The 16659-nt window shown below is 36.1% G+C and overlaps 1 protein-coding gene across 6 annotated transcripts in view; it reads right to left on the reverse strand.

Annotated features, from left to right (window-relative positions):
- PALS2 (protein associated with LIN7 2, MAGUK p55 family member) overlaps window positions 1-16659 on the reverse strand; it is a 121465-nt gene that overhangs the window by 28187 nt on the left and 76619 nt on the right. For all 6 annotated transcript variants that reach the window (XM_042248664.1, XM_027968672.2, XM_027968671.2 and 3 more), the window contains exons 3-5: window positions 16243-16395; window positions 12044-12196; window positions 11027-11254 (exon numbers count right to left, since the gene is read on the reverse strand). In XM_042248664.1, the coding sequence (XP_042104598.1) occupies window positions 11027-11254; window positions 12044-12196; window positions 16243-16395 (534 nt within the window). The remainder of the gene's footprint in view (window positions 1-11026; window positions 11255-12043; window positions 12197-16242; window positions 16396-16659) is intronic.

Below are 16659 nucleotides of genomic sequence, written 5' to 3' on the forward strand. Positions count from 1 at the left end.
AAATAAATATAAACAAACTACTGGCCCATTTTCATTTCATTCACTTGGTAAAGCAACTACTTCCCTAATTAAATGTCCAAAGGGTATAATACCTGAAAATTATAAATGATAGAAGCAAAAGTTAATGGAGATGAAGTAAAGAGGAAGGAGGGATATGTAAAAGTTGTAAAAAAAAAAAATACTTGGATACTCCTTATTTCTCATAAAAGCTGTATTGGAGGAATAGTAAGAGAATCCTATCATCTAACCATGAATGTGTCTATTGGTCTTATCTGTGGGTCAGAATATACTTTGTAACAAAAGGCTTAGACTTTCTCAGTTAGCCCAAATTTCAAATATTCACTTCCCTACTCCCATCAAATGGTGCTGGAAATATCATTTGTGAAACAAACCACATCTCTTAAATGTAAATGATTTCTACAAGAAACAATTCTCATTTTTCTCATTAACCAAATTAGTTTTGGGACATTACTCTCATGCTCCAAACACTCAGATTATATTAGTTTTACTCTGACCTTTGAAAATTTGTCTGAAAAATCAATTAACCCCAACCTTTGATCTAAACATTTTGCAATGGCCTTTAAATCATAGAGATTTGACTAGATTTTGTACAATTATATTTTATTAAGCACATTTAAAAATATTTCACTAATAAGCTATGGATGTTAACTGTTTATTGGTTAAGAAGTGACTAAACACAATCTGCTAATATATTTCAATCTCATATTCTAATCACTAACAGAGCTAAGTGATCAACAAAGGAGATGGAATAGAAAAAAGAAAGTGGCTTTGAAACCAGGAAGCAATGTTAACCTCACTCAGAGTATAAAGATAAATTAAGACTATATTATAGTAACATTTTCCTCCCATCACATTAGCAGGGATCCAAATATCTGACAACATTCTGTAGATAGGAAAATCCCAATTGACCCACAGTCCTAACAGGTTGGTGGAAGAATTGATTTAATCCCTTGAGAGGCCAATGTAGCAATCAACAGCTATCAAAATTACAAAAAACCTCTGACCTAGTAATCCATCTCTGGGAATGTACTCAACAGCAGTGTTAACTCAGATATATGTAAAATGACTTACATAGAAAACTATTAACTACTGATTATTTTTTAATCACAAGTGATTGGAAGCAATCTAATTGTTTAACAATAGGAATGAGGACTAGACTGGTAGTGGATTAGGAAAGAGATTTCAACTGAATATGTATTCTTACTTCTTGACTTTTAGAACCTTCTAAATGAAAACTAAGGTCTTATGGTAATCAAAGTGGGAATAAAATGACTCCCCCTTCTGACTAAAATGAAGTAACAAGGACCTATTCTCTAACCTGAGACAACTAAAATATTGGACAAAATATATGAAATGTTTGTCAAGACATCAGACTACAAAGACAGTGATCCTTAAAAAAATGGAAACAAACAAGATGAACTTTACCATTGTCCCAACTAACTGCAGAGAAAAATTTCTAGGTGCAATGCAGGAAGGGGGACTCTAAGTGGAAGCCTGATAGTCTCCACCTTGAGGAGGTGAGCTGAGTGACCAGAGCTATCAAAGTGGCCACAGTGCACAAAAAAGAGCAACAGTAAGGAAAGATTGCCCAGAGAAAGAACTTGAGAACTGCAGAGGACTCCCTCCAGGTTCAGCTGAATAATCAGGTAAAGAGAAGCATTAATGGGCAAAGATATCAGAAGGTCATGTAACGTCAAACAGTTTCTGCTATCACCATTGTGAGTGAAAAAACTTCATAATTCATGCCTGCAATGCAGGAGACCTGGATTTGATCCCTCGGTCTGGAAGATCCCCTGGAGAAGGAAATGGCAACCCACTCCAGTACTCTTGCCTGGAAAATCCCATGGACAGAGAAGCCTGGTAGACTACAGTCCATGGGATCTGAAAGAGTCGGACATGACTGAGCGACTTCACCTTCACTTTCTTTCAGTATTCAAAAGTTTTGCCCTAGACTTAGTCTTACTCTGATTTCGCCTAGCAAAGCTTATAGAACAAAACCTGAAAGGGTCTGATTGCTCCCTTATAACTATTCTAGAACAAAGCTTGAGAATACTTCTAAGAATAAAAAAATATCAGTACTCATTAAGATAAAATTCAGATCTGGCAGCCAATCAAAAATAACCAGGCATGCAAATAAGCAGGAAAATACAATCTAAAATATGGAGAAAAATAAACCAGTGAAGAGTGACACAGAAATGACAAATAGGACTGAATTAGTAACTTTACATATTGTAGCATATGTTCAAGAAGGTAGAGGAAGGATTCGACATGTTAGGTAGAAACATGGCAGATACAAAGAAAAAAAGATTCAGTTCAAATTTCTAGAGATGAAAACAAAAATATCTGAGATGAAAAGTATACCAGATATAGTTAACAGCAGATTAGACATCTTAGGGAAAAAAAAGAATAATAAATGTGAAGACATTGCAATAGAAGCTGTCCAACATGAAAAAGGGGGAGAGAATAAGACTGAAGAAATGAAAAGAGTATCAGTGAGCTACGGGACAGCTTCCAGGAGCCCAACATGAATAGCTCATGCATCACCAAAGGGCAGGAGAAAGTGAGGAACAGAAAAAATATTTGAAGTAGAAACAATAAAAAAAAATGTCCAAATCTAATGAAAGAAACAGTTTTTCAACAAACAGAGCTGGAAAAATTGGATACCCAGATGCAAAAACAGAAACAGGAAATCCAAACCAATTCTTTGATTCATATCTTATACCCTAAACAAAAATTCAGAGAAAATGGATCATAGAACAAGATGTGAGTATACAACTAAAAGTGAAAATCTTTATAACCTTGTGTTGTACAAACATTTTTTTTTACACAGAAAAAAAGCATGATTCATTAAAAAAAGGACTAATTAGACTTCACCAAAATTAAGAACATCTGCCTTCATATTATACTGCTAAGAGAATGAAGACAAGCCTTCTCACTAGGAAAAAGTCTTTCTAAATCATAATTCCGATAAAGTACTTGTATCAAAACATAAAGAACTCTCAAAACTAAACAAATGGAAAAAAACAACTCAAAAAATGGGTGAAAGATTTGAAGACATTAAAGTTGTCATAACCATGGCAAATAAGCACATGAAAAGATGCTCAATATTAGCAATCATTAGGAAAATGCAAATTAAAATCACCATAAGACACCATCCACCCTTATAAGAATGGCTAAAATTATAAAGACTGACCATACCAAATGTTGGTGAAGATGTGCAATAACTGCAACTTTCATGTAATGTTGGTGAAAATGTAAACTGGTACAACCACTTTTGAAAATAGTTTGGCCATTTCTTTAAACGTTCAACGTACAACTATCAAATGACCCAATACTTCAAGTCTTAGGTATTTACTCAAGGGACTTGAATGTAAATGTTTAGCACCTTTATTTATAATAGCCCCAAACTAGAAACAACAGAAGTGTTCACTAGCCAGTTAGTGGATAATCCAACTGTGGTTCAGCCATGTAATGGAATACCACTTGTCAATAAGAAGGAATCAACTACTGATACACAGGAAAACATGGTTAAATCTCTCAAATAATTATGTTGAATGAAAGAAGTCAGATTTTTTTTTTAAAAAGCAAAATCAAAGGATTCATGTTGTATGAACCCATTTATATAAAAATACAGAAAATATAAACTAGTTTATAGTGACAGAAGAGCAGTACTTGCCTGGCATGAAGGTTGGGCTTATCCTTATGAGCAGGCAGGCAGGATTACAGTGAACCCAGGAAAACTTCTAGGGGTGACAGAGATGTTCACTATCTCGACTGTATTGAGGGTCTCATGCGTACATAATATGTCCACATTCATTAATTACATACTTTAAGTGTATGCTATTTCTATGAACTTTACCTCCAAGATATTTTTAAAAAGTAAAAATAAAAAATCAAAGTACTGACAAAATAAAATACTGTACAGAAATATGCTGTGCCTGTGCAAATGGTAGCAGTTAGTAGAAGAAATCAAATGTGAAAGGCTGGAGAAACATCTCCACCATGACCTTGGTCATAAATCAGAAAGAGGCTGGTAATTCATTTGGGAATGTGTTGGTTGAACATCTCAAATGCACACATACAAATAACATATTTTGAAATCAGCAAGGAAACTATACATTTGGTTTAAAAAGCTCTGAGGGGCAATTCATACTCCTATACGGTAAATAACCATACGTGGGTCACATTCTGTTAGTATAAACAAACAAATAAACCTACGCCGAGCTGAATCATACTAATAATTCTTAATTTACACTACACTTGAGTCATTGGTCCATGCAAGGTCTGCTTTTGTTTTTTAATCTTGTTGGTTTTAATAATGGAATAAACAGTCATGAGCTTACCACATAAAACAGAAGCTAGAAACCTACACGGTCCTCCTGCCCACATTCCATTCCCTTGCACTGCCCTGGCTTCCCCAAACTCAAAGGTAACCCTCATCCTGAATCTTGTGTTACAAATTCTTTGCTTTCCTTTTTGTAAGTTTTATTAAACCTATATATAATCTTCAAAAATACACAGCTATTTAAAACTTTTAAAAGATAGTATTATGCTATATGCATGTGCTCTTGTAGGGAACTGACATGCTTCTCAACATGTTTCCAGCTACACAAGTATTGCTGTAAAAAATTACATGTCTTAATATGTGGAAACTTTCAGCCTTGATAATGCTAAACCTTTTGCCCCCCAAGGTGGTTATACCAACTTACACGCCACCAGCAATGTAGAAGAGAGAGTCTAGATTCACATCTACATTTTTTTGCAACTGAATGGTATAAAATGGTATCTCACATTGTGATTTTAACTATCTCTTCGCATGTTTACTGACCATGTATCCCCTTTTACTTGATTAGTGTACGGACAGTAAACAGGAACACATTTTCACATATTATCCCTATGAATTAACACTTTCACTGAATAGTCTTTTTCTCACTGAAAGACATATCAGCTCTGTGAGATATCAAAGTAACGTATATGTGTAGATCTCTTTCTGAACTCTCTCTTCCACTGCTCATTCTGTCTAATCCTATGCCAATACCACATATATTAATTCCTACACATTAATAATAAGCTCCTAACAGTGTGGAGATTCCTTAAAAAATTGCAAATAGAACTACCTTATGACCCAGCAATCCCACTGCTGGGCATACACACTGAGGAAACCAGAATTGAAAGAGACACATGTACCCCAATGTTCATCACAGCACTGTTTATAATAGCCAGGACATGGAAACAACCTAGATGTCCATCAGCAGATGAATGGATAAGAAAGCTGTGGTACATATACACAATGGAGTATTACTCAGCCATTAAAAAGAATTCATTTGAATCAGTTCTGATGAGATGGATGAAACTGGAGCCGATTATACAGAGTGAAGTAAGCCAGAAAGAAAAACACCAATACAGTATACTAACACATATATATGGAATTTAGGAAGATGGCAATGACGACCCTGTATGCAAGACAGGAAAAAAGACACAGATGTGTATAACGGACTGTTGGACTCAGAGGGAGAGGGAGAGGGTGGGATGATTTGGGAGAATGGCATTCTAACATGTATACTATCATATAAGAATTGAATCGCCAGTCTATGTCTGATGCAGGATACAGCATGCTTGGGGCTGGTGCATGGGGATGACCCAGAGAGATGTTATGGGGAGGGAGGTGGGAGGGGGGTTCATGTTTGGGAACGCATGTAAGAATTAAAGATTTTAAAATTTAAAAAAATAAAAAAACTAAAAAAAAAAAAAAAAAAGCTCCTATTTCTGCTTTTCTGCCTGAAGTGTCTTAGCTATGCATCTTATCAAATACCAAGAAAAATCTTATTGAAATTTTCATTGGAATTTAACTGAATCTACAAGTCAGTTTGAGGAAAATTGATATCTTCATAATACTGTTTTCCTGTCCATGAACATATCTATTTAAATCTTAATTTTTTTGTGCATGGAGGTGAATATTTTTATTAGGCTATTTCTAGACATAAATGTGACATTCTCTATTATAAATGATGTCTTAGTTATATCTACAGATGTCTGCTGATGGCATATATAAATGAAACTGACTTTTGTATATTAATCTTATTTCAAAGCATTCTGCTAAATTATTTCTAGTAATTTATAGTTCAGGGAGGGTTTCAGTTAAAAAAATGTTATTTGAAAATAATGTTTTATGTTCTTCTTTCCAAATCTTCTGCTTTCATAATTTCTGTCTTCTTGTGCTTATGGAATTTTCCATAAAATATTGAACATAAATGGTACTAATGAACATCCTTCTCTAGTTCTTAATTTTTCTTAACTAGGCAATGACATTATTAACCTTTGTTTTAAACTTTATGTTCTGGTTTCTTTGGCTCAATTAACTGCAAACAAATAGTTGTGTACAAACAAAAATTTAAAAAGCAGCAGTGCCCAAGAGCCTCAGAACTTAAAATACTACAGGTTTCTATATTTAACTACATCCTAAACAAAATTTTTTAGGAGTCAACATTCTTGAAGTTTCTTTTCTTTCTTTTTTTAAAGAAGTTCTGTTTGCTTCACTGTTGGAAGCCTCATCAAAATTCTGAACAAGATCACTCTCCTTCCCAATAGCAAGTGCGGCTTTCCACCCAGCTTCTGCCAGGATTCTGAAAGCTTGTTGACACCAAGCTGGTCTAAGATTTGGGTGGCTTTTCTGTCAGGAGCTTTGTCTCAGCACAGCTGGTAATGGACTGCTGCCAGAAATGTTTGAGCATCAGGACTGTTAAAATGAATCATCACTTACTGGTTTGCAAATATACTTACCTCTTTAAAATCAGAGATAACGTTTATTCTGAATTTTTTTAAAAGAGAATTGAAGATTTTTTTTATCATCTGTTAAAACAGATATCTGTTATATCATCTGAGGGTGGTTCCTTTTTACCAATGCACAAGTATGCCTGAAGTTTGGCCAGTTTCTCTTTATGGTGGGTTTTTTCCATCTTGGGAGTGGAAATGGGACTTCACAGGGGCCCTGGGCTTGGCACTCAAGTAGTCTCAGAAAGACCAGCTTAAAGTCCTGTTCCTAATTTTTAAAGAGAAATGCCTCTAACAGTCAACTATTGAGAATAATGTTTGTTTTAGTTTTTTTTTTTTTTTTTAAATAAGATTAAGGAGGTTCTTTCCTGTTCCCAATTTACTAATCTTAAAAGGCTGTGGTACATATACACAATGGAATATTACTCAGCCATGAAAAAGAATACATTTGAATCAGTTCTAATGAGGTGGATGAAACTGGAGCCTATTATACAGAGTGAAGTAAGCCAGAAAGAAAAACACCAATACAGCATACTAACCCATATATATGGAATTTAGAAAGATGGTAACAACAACCTGTATGCGAGACAGCAAAAGAGACACAGATGTATCGAACAGTCTTTTGGACTCTGTGGGAGAGGGTGAACGTGGGATGGTATGGGAGAATGGCATTGAAACATGTAAAATATCATATGTGAAACGAACTGCCAGTCCAGGTTTGATGCATGATACAGTGTGCTTGGGGCTGGTGCACTGGGATGACCCAGAGGGATGGGATGGGGAGGGAGGAGGGAGGGGGGTTCAGGATGGGAAACACATGTACACTCATGGCGGATTCAAATAAATGTATGGCAAAACCAATACAATATTGTAAAGTAAAATAAATAAATAAATTTAAAAAATCATGAACAGGTTCTGAATTTTATTGAATTTTCTACTGATTTTTTCTTCTTTAATCTGTTAATTTGTTTGGTTACATATATGAACTTTCTAACATGAAACAATCCTAGCTTGGACACGTTATATTATCTTTTTTATATATCATTAAATTTCATTTGCTAATACATTGTTGAGAATTCTTACATGTACATCCTTGAATGAAATAAGACAAATTTCTTCATATTTTTGTTATGTGGCTCATAATGGCCTTAAAAAGAGAATTCCCATTAATTTGGCCTTAAATAAAGAGATGGAATTTTAAAGTCTTCGGAAACCTACATACATGTAAGCTGGAGAACTTCAGAATTAACTGCAATTTCTAACCCCTCCTGGTCTTCAAATTTAAAAATATAGATTTTGTGGTCTCATGAAAGATTTTGGATTTTTAATAAGTGCCTCAAATGATATTGATAAAGATGATCTATTGACCATGCTTTGAAAGACACAACCCTGGTATGAAGACCTCCTGGCTTCCATCTGCTCTCATGGCAGTTAAGAAATAGAGTTGGTGGAGCTTCCAGTCAGTGAAAGAGCAGCAGAACTGGGGAGGCTAAAAGCCCTTGCTTTCCATTAGTGTTACTCTTATAAGAGGAACACAGTGTGCCCAGGACAGTCCTATTCTAGTATAATTAGTAATTATTCCCCCTTTCGCTTTAAAAATATCCCAATTTGGGTGTGTTTTATCTCTCCTGTTGGAACTTTTCATGTTAGTCCCTTCTTTTTTTATGGTAAGACAGGTCTGAGACCGGCTCAGGCTTGGATGGAAGGTTAGACCTTCCCCATTTCAATGCCTTCTCCCAATTCTGAAGGCTAAATAAAAAGCAGATTTTGAGAAGGCATAAGACAGAGAACTATGTATGTCTAAAGACAGGGTTAAAGATCCTTGCATTTCACATAATTCAGACCATTCACCAGGTACAGATTCTACAATGGGATTTGAGCCAAAGCCCTAGCTACTGATATTACAAAAAATTTTCCATAGAAGTCCATTATAGTCATGGTGAGCTGGTAGGAATTCTGAAGTCTGAACCACAAAGGGTTAAAAAAAAAGTCTAACTATCACAACTAATGTATAATTTTTAAAAAATAAATAAATATTAAGTCCTACTTTTCCAATACTTAGGTGCCAACTGAGGAATAAAGCTAGTCTGAGGGTCTAGCTATTTAAAATGTCTAATTTCTAATGCCATTTCTCTTATGCTTCTTTTCCTTGAAAAGACAAGGTCTCTATCCTTTATTTAAACAAAAGTTCACAACAAACCTGTATATTTTCAGAAATCCAATTTACATGCTAAAAATTCATGACTGACTATGCTTACTCTCCCAAAGAAAAATATAAAGCAGGTATTCAACACAGGTTATTTCTAAGACTTTTACAGAAATAGACATACTAGTCTTTTAAATTATCATATTAACAATACTAAAATAAGTATAGTGGCAGCATCTTATGTACAAGACCTGCAGTTTTACTCATACTTGGAACAAATTTCTAGAAAACCTAAATAACTGAATGCATCTAAAACACTGATAAATATTTCCTATGTCTACGTTATTTGGATTTGAAAACCCTCTCAAGTTTCAATATGCTTATCTTAAGTGTTAACTTTTCTTTTGCAATTATCTCATTACTTTTTCCTTCTTTACCATTTTTTTAGAATTACACCACCACCTCATTACCACCATCACAACAACAGCAGCAGCTATGGGCTGGCATGCAGCTATGGGCTGGCATGGGCTGGGCTGACAGGTGCTGCTGAATTAACTTCTTTGATCCTTACAGTAATCTCTTGAGAAAAGAGATACTAACTATGCAGATGAGAAAACAAAAACAGAGAGGATAAGCTAGTAAGTGGTGGCACAGTTATTTGAAACAAAGCAGTCATCACAGCCTTCCTAAGAATTGCCTTTCACAAATTACCTCACACTTTCAAAAATCTGCTTCCTGGCTACACAATCTCATCTCTCTTCTTTTTAAAATTCACTCAACATAATGAGGTTAGTGACCACTGTCATTAAAACACTGCCATGCTTAATAATCTGTTTTACCTAAAAATCAGTTACAAAACGGAGAGCAAATGGTACAAACCAAGGTGTGTTCAAGATTCTTTTCAGTTTGGACCCATCCTCTCTTTCTGGCCTCATTCTCTGTTTAGCCCATCACTAGAACACTAAGCTAGAGGTGATCAGGACTACATGCTTATTTTCCTCTTGGAACATGAGGAACATGAGGGCTTGGAACAGGACATGTGTCAAAACTGTTTGCTAATTAATGACAAAACGTCTTTAAGGTTTTTCTCATATTAGCTGCAGGTTACCGAAATGCTAGGGTCCAAAAATCACTGCACAAGGTGAGTTTAAGCCAAAAAGTTGGCTTAACACTCAACATTTGAAAAACTAAGATCATGGCATCTGGTTCCATCACTTCATGGCAAATAGATGGGGAAACAATGGAAACAGTGAGACTTTATTTTTTGGGGCTCCAAAATCACTGCAGATGGTGATTGCAGCCATGAAATTAAAAGACGCTTGCTCCTTGGAAGAAAAGCTATACCAACCTAGACAGCAAATTAAAAAGCAGAGACATTACTTTGCAAATAAAGGTCCGTCTAGCCAAAGCTATGGTTTTTCCAGTAGTCATGTATGGATGTGACAGTTGGACTATAAAGAAAACTGAGTGCCGAAGAATTGATGCTTTTGAACTGTGGTGTTGGAGAAGACTGTTGAGAGTCCCCTGGACTGCAAGGAGATCCAACCAGTCCATCCTAAAGGAAATCAGTCCTGAATATTCATTGGAAGGACTGATACTGAAGCTGAAACTCCAATACTTTGGCCACGGATGTGAAGAACTGACTCATCTGAAAAGACCCTGAAGCTGGGAAAGATTGAAGGCAGGAGGAGAAAGGGAAGACAGAGGATGAGACGGTTGGATGGCATCACCAACTCAATGGACATGAGTTTGAGCATACTCTAGGAGTTGGTGATGGACAGGGAGGTCTGGAGTGCTGCAGTCCATGGGGTCGCAAACAGTCAGATGACACAACTGATGACTGAATTGAACAGAGGGTTCATGGTATTCACAAAGAGATTTCTTAAGTAAATTCCTTTTGAATAGTAAGATAATATTGTTTAAAAATACCAAGAATTCACCCACGACAAAATAAGGCACTTTAGAACAATTAAACCAGACAGTTTTTTCTCTTCTCTTTAGCCAAAAAGTAGCAACTGGTGGTGACATCCAACAGTGTCATTTTTTTAAAAAAGGATTCTTAATATTAGCATGAATTTTATTACTAACCTGTTGAGGAATAATGGTATCTCTATAGCTTGGTAAAATCTTCAGGGTGACGCTTCCACTAATATTTTTCAATAATTCTTGTAATTCCTTTGGGTTGTTTCCAACTTCATGGCCATTGACTTCTTTAATGATATCTCCCACATGAAGCAGACCCTGACGGTCTATCATCCCTCCATGGAGGATTCGGGCGATTACCAGATCGTTATTTTCAACCCTAAATGTTACACCCTGAAGAAAATAAGTAATGGAATTACTGATTTTAGGTTTTTAGGAAGAAATCGTAAATATTCCTGAATATGTATATATAAGAAAATAATTCTAAAAATAAGTGAGTAAATCATTCCTACTTTTCCCATGTTCACTTGTAACTCAATATTCCAATCTCATTAAACCATGTACAACTGTGACAACATACACCATCCCTTAAAAAAAGGACTTCCATGGCAAGAATAACCTTGAAAATTAAACATATCTTAGGCTGCATTCCACAAGATATGAGGAAGCTCAAAGGAGCAAGCAATGTATTTGTGCATTCTGATGGCCTTGTTCCTGGTGTTTTTTCTTCTCACTTCACTGTTCTCATTGTCAGAGCCCAGAAATGCCATGTTAGCATGAAACTGTAAACATTTAAACTTACAGAATCCTACCAATGTTTTCAATTTTTAATAATAATGTTCTGCTGCTTTTTGCTACCATATATAATTAGCAAGCAACCTCAATTCATTTCTTCAAAGGGTACAGGAAAAAAATAGTTACCCTCTGAAATCTTTTCTACTCACCAGCAAACTTCTTCTCTCCTCTATTTCAGTTTAATTTTGGTTTAATTCTGCATGTTAAATCAAGTTGAGAGTATCACCTGTGTATTTTATACACAAGCCAAGAAAGACTGATGAAACAAACATGAGTAAAGTTTTCATAAGGATATAAATCATGAAAGAAAAAAATGAGATAGAGTAATGAATCAGTCACGAGTATGTAAGATTTCAGATTTAAGAAGGCACTGACTGATCAACTCACCAGTGGTTCCCCAGCCCTTTTGTGAATACCAAGAATACGAATGGCATCTACTGGTAATAACTGATTATTGATAGAAGAATTATTCATTTCTGGGCTTGATGGAGGTGACTCGTAACACTTTGATGCCACAATATCATGGGCCTCCAAGAGTGACTAGAAGGATTCAAAACAGCCTGTGGTTATTGATTACAGACAGAATAAATTATTAAAAGTAGCAGCTCGTTATTCCAATAGAGTACTAAAAATTTCCAAGGCATTAATTGGTAATTTTTAGTCATTTCATGAAAATAGTATAAAAGACTGAAGAAAAATTACAAAGAAAAAACTCACAAATTCATATATAAAGGATTATTCCTATAAATTATGGAAGCTACTTAAATTACTAACCTGGGCTGCTTAGTTTTTACCCTATACACTCTTCTTAGGCAATATTACCCATTCCTGCGACTTGAACCACTACTGAGAACTCCCCTGATCCAGATCTCTGTCATCAGCTTCAGTTCAGCTCAGTCGCTCAGTCGTGTCCGACTCTTTGCGACCCCATGAACTGCAGCACGCCAGGCCTCCGTGTCCATCACCAGCTCCCAGAGTTCACTCAGATTCACGTCCATCGAGGCAGTGATGCCATCCAGCCATCTCATCCTCGGTCGTCCCCTTCTCCTCCTGCCCCCAATCACTCCCAGCATCAGTCTTTTCCAATGAGTCAACTCTTTGCATGAGGTGTCCAAAGTACTGGAGCTTCAGCTTCAGCATCATTCCTTCCAAAGAAATCCCAGGGCTGATCTTCAGAATGGACTGGTTGGATCTCCTTGCAGTCCAAGGGACTCTCAAGAGTCTTCTCCACACCACAGTTCAAAAGCATCAATTCTTCAGCGCTCAGCCTTCCTCACAGTCCAACTCTCACATCCATACGTGACCACAGGAAAAACCATAGCCTTGACTAGTTAGTCAGCAAAGTCATGTCTCTGCTTTTGAATATGTTATCTAGGTTGGTCATAACTTTTCTTCCAAGGAGTGAGCGTCTTTTAATTTCATGGCTGCAATCACCATCTGCAATGATTTTGGAGCCCCCGAAAATAAAGTCTGACACTGTTTCCCCATCTATTTCCCATGAAGTGATGGGATCGGATGCCATGATCTTCGTTTTCTGAATGTTGAGCTTTAAGCCAACTTTTTCACTCTCCACTTTTGCTTTCATTAAGAGGCTTTTTAGATCAGCTTCAGACTCATATATTAAAAATCTGCCCACAACTGGCCAAGAGTCATGATAATTTGAAAAATCAAAACAAAACAAAGGATTATATACGATTCAAACATAATCAATTAATGAAAACTCTGTAAGTCCACAATGCTACTTAAAAAACAGGACTGAAAAAAATCTCATTTGTTACCATTTGATATTGCCCTTTTAAACAATTCTTTACTGTTAAAATTGGCAAAGGGAAGAAGCTGGCATTTCCCTAACTTTTCAGTTGGAAATGCATTGTAGGTTAACTAAACAGCTCAGCTGATGAGGAAAAACTCTATACAAGAAGACCAGCTAAGAATGAGAGAATTTGAAAAATGTCATTTTGCAGCCTCTAATGAAAATATTGAGTCAGGCAAGGATTATTAATTTGAGCTCATCAGTAACTAAATGGTTGAAAGGAAACAGCATTTGTATAATGCCAGAATAATAACACACTAGATTACTTCTTAGTGGAAAGGCTTTCAAGGGTAGGATTTGGCTGTCATTGCCCTTGATCAAGGAATTAATCTCAGCATGAAGAGTGATGGGGCAACGTATGGCTGAACCCCTTCACTATTCACGTGAAACTATTACAACATTGTTTGTTAATTGGCTAGGACAGAGGAGTCTGGCGGGCTATAGTCCATGGGGTCACAAAGAGTCAGACACAAGTACGTGACTAACACACTCATCCCAATACAAAATTAAAAGTTGAAAAAAAAATTTCAATTCAGAGAAAAAGAAGAGTGATGGGCCAACCAGATATTATACATCATATGATGCAGATTAATTTACGTTGTATCACCTTACTTAAGATGCATCCTGAGTGCAAGCTAAGTTGCTTTAGTCATGTCCAACTCTTTGTGACCCTATGGAATGTAGCCCACCAAGGCTCTCCTGTCCATGGGATTCTCCAGGCAAGAATACTGGAGTGGGTTGCTAGGCCTTCTCCAGGCGATCTTCTAGACCCAGTGATTGAACCTGTGTTTCTGAGTGTTCTACACTGCAGGTGGGTTCTTTACCACCAGTGCCACCTAGTAAGACCAAGATGCATCTTAGTTTCAAATATAACTTAAGCCACTTCTGTTTATAAGAAATAGGATAACTAAACAACATATCAGGAAAGCACACAAGTAAACCCAAGGAGTGGATTCTGCAGGATAATGGCCTAGTCTGGTCTCTCTAGTAGGTCAACATCATAATCAAGGGAGAAAGGGATGGTCTAACTAACGCCACATATGGACCTAATTTGAAAATTCATACATACAAACCAGTTGTAAAGAATATTTTGTGTAAAATGTACTGCATGTTACAGAGGTCTACTGAAATGGAAAAGTGGAAGTCAACGGCTGAAAAAAGGGTAAATTACAAAACAGCTTATGCAAAATGATTGCAGTCAGTAAAGAAAAAAATACATATGTATATTAATGAATAGAAAAAATATGGAGAAATATGCACCATGGTAGTGTAGTGGTGATTTGGGTAATAAAAATGCAATGTCTTAATTTCTACATTTTTACTTGCTGCTTTTTTACAAGTTTATATATATTTTTTAGACCTCATATAAATTTATGCATTAAATTTTATACTTACATAAAAAATATAGCATGCTTGCAAAGTTCTACCAGATGCATGCTTCTAAGATACCACAGACTTAACATGGCCAGTTACTTTAACATTAGCATGCCCAAAATAGCCCTCCTAGAGTGTTCCTTATCTCAGTAGATGCCATCAATTGTTTGTCAGAAATCCTGTCCTTATCAACTTCCCATATTTCTCTTCTGTGGCTGTCACATGTAATCACTCACTAAGCCCTATTGATTTTACAGCTTAAAACTTGAAAATCCTCACATCTCCCACTATCTATGTTGCCATCGCAACTTCTCACCTTGGCACAAAACCATACAGCTCCACAATCTGACCTCTCCCTGTTTAATAACCTCCCCCACTCTATCCCTACCCAAGGTTTCCCAATGTCCTCTGGATAAAGTTCAAATATCTTAGTATGCATTTAAGGCCTCAATTAACTGGCCCCTGCATAATGGTGTCTCTGACATGTGTTTCTGTTTTTTGTACTTAAGATATAGATTTATGTTGGAACCATCTCACTATACATTTATATAATTTTTGCAGTAACATGGCTAGAGAGTCATGGAAAATCTTGAGGAGAAGCATAGGGGTGCTGCCATTTGATTTTTAATGCTAAGATTTGCAGTGACAAGAAGGTGATACTTTATTCTTCTATCTCACGACCATTTATTCAACAGTCCATTCTTTCTCCACTAAAATACAGTGTCTCATAAATCAAGCTGCCATTTGTCTGAGGATGTATTTCTGGGGTTTCTCTTCTCTTCAGGCAATCTATTTTTCTAATACTGTCCCAATTCCAAACTGTCTTAACTATAGATTTCTAAGAAATCTCCACTTTCCTTTCTCTCTTCTGAAACTGATTCGTCTTTGGTAAACTGATTAACTCTTCACCTACACAGACAAATGCTTAAATTGAATTTATTTTTTGTCCCTGTGGAAAGTATGTCATTGTTTCTATCCCCTACAGCTCTCTCTTGTTCTAAGGTCATCAGCTGCCACCCAGTCTTAGAAGCAATACTGAAAAGGCATATCACTGGTCACAAGAAGGGCTGGGAAACAGTGGTATTAAGGAAGAAAAATCCACTATCACCATGAGAAAAGTGTCCCAAGCGTGTGGTCTAATGGTGAAGTAGTTGGTTGTTTTTTTTAATTACACAAAGAAAAGTCCATTCTAATGCATTTCTTTGACAGACACTGTACATCTGTATAGTATGTGTATCTGTTTAGGTAGCATAAGCATATGAGGATATTAAAACATCTAAGTTGGAATTTGTAAAATATGGCCCTAAATCTTTCAAAAACTTCATCTTAAACAGAAACTACTGAAAGAATATTTTGGGAATACAGGGGACTTGGAAAGAAGAGAATAGAGAAAGTTTACCTGGAAGTGAGGCTCTTTGAGTATACCAACCAGTTCTGCCACATTTTCATCCACATTTATTAGAGGGGTGATATCTTCGAGAATTTCATTGACTAATTCCAAGTTATTATCACTGACAGCTTCTAGTTTTGAATCTTCTAGCCTCTCATGAGCCTGAAAAAATACCAGTATATTAAAATAATAATACATACTGCTTTGCTCAGACTGTGGTTTTCTTCTTGAAAACTTTTGAAAGTTTTAAAAGATGTTACTTGATGGTTTGATCTACTGACTGAAAATTGAACCTTTCAATCAGAGGTAATATACAGATTTCATAGTAAATGTTATTATGCAATATGATAAACCTTGGCCTCTATTCCTACCCTAAAAATAATGGAAAACTCATTTTTATAACTAAATTTCGGAAAAACTGAATAG

This window comes from Ovis aries, chromosome 4 (genome assembly GCF_016772045.2).
Source record: "Ovis aries strain OAR_USU_Benz2616 breed Rambouillet chromosome 4, ARS-UI_Ramb_v3.0, whole genome shotgun sequence".
Classification (NCBI taxonomy): domain Eukaryota; kingdom Metazoa; phylum Chordata; class Mammalia; order Artiodactyla; family Bovidae; genus Ovis; species Ovis aries.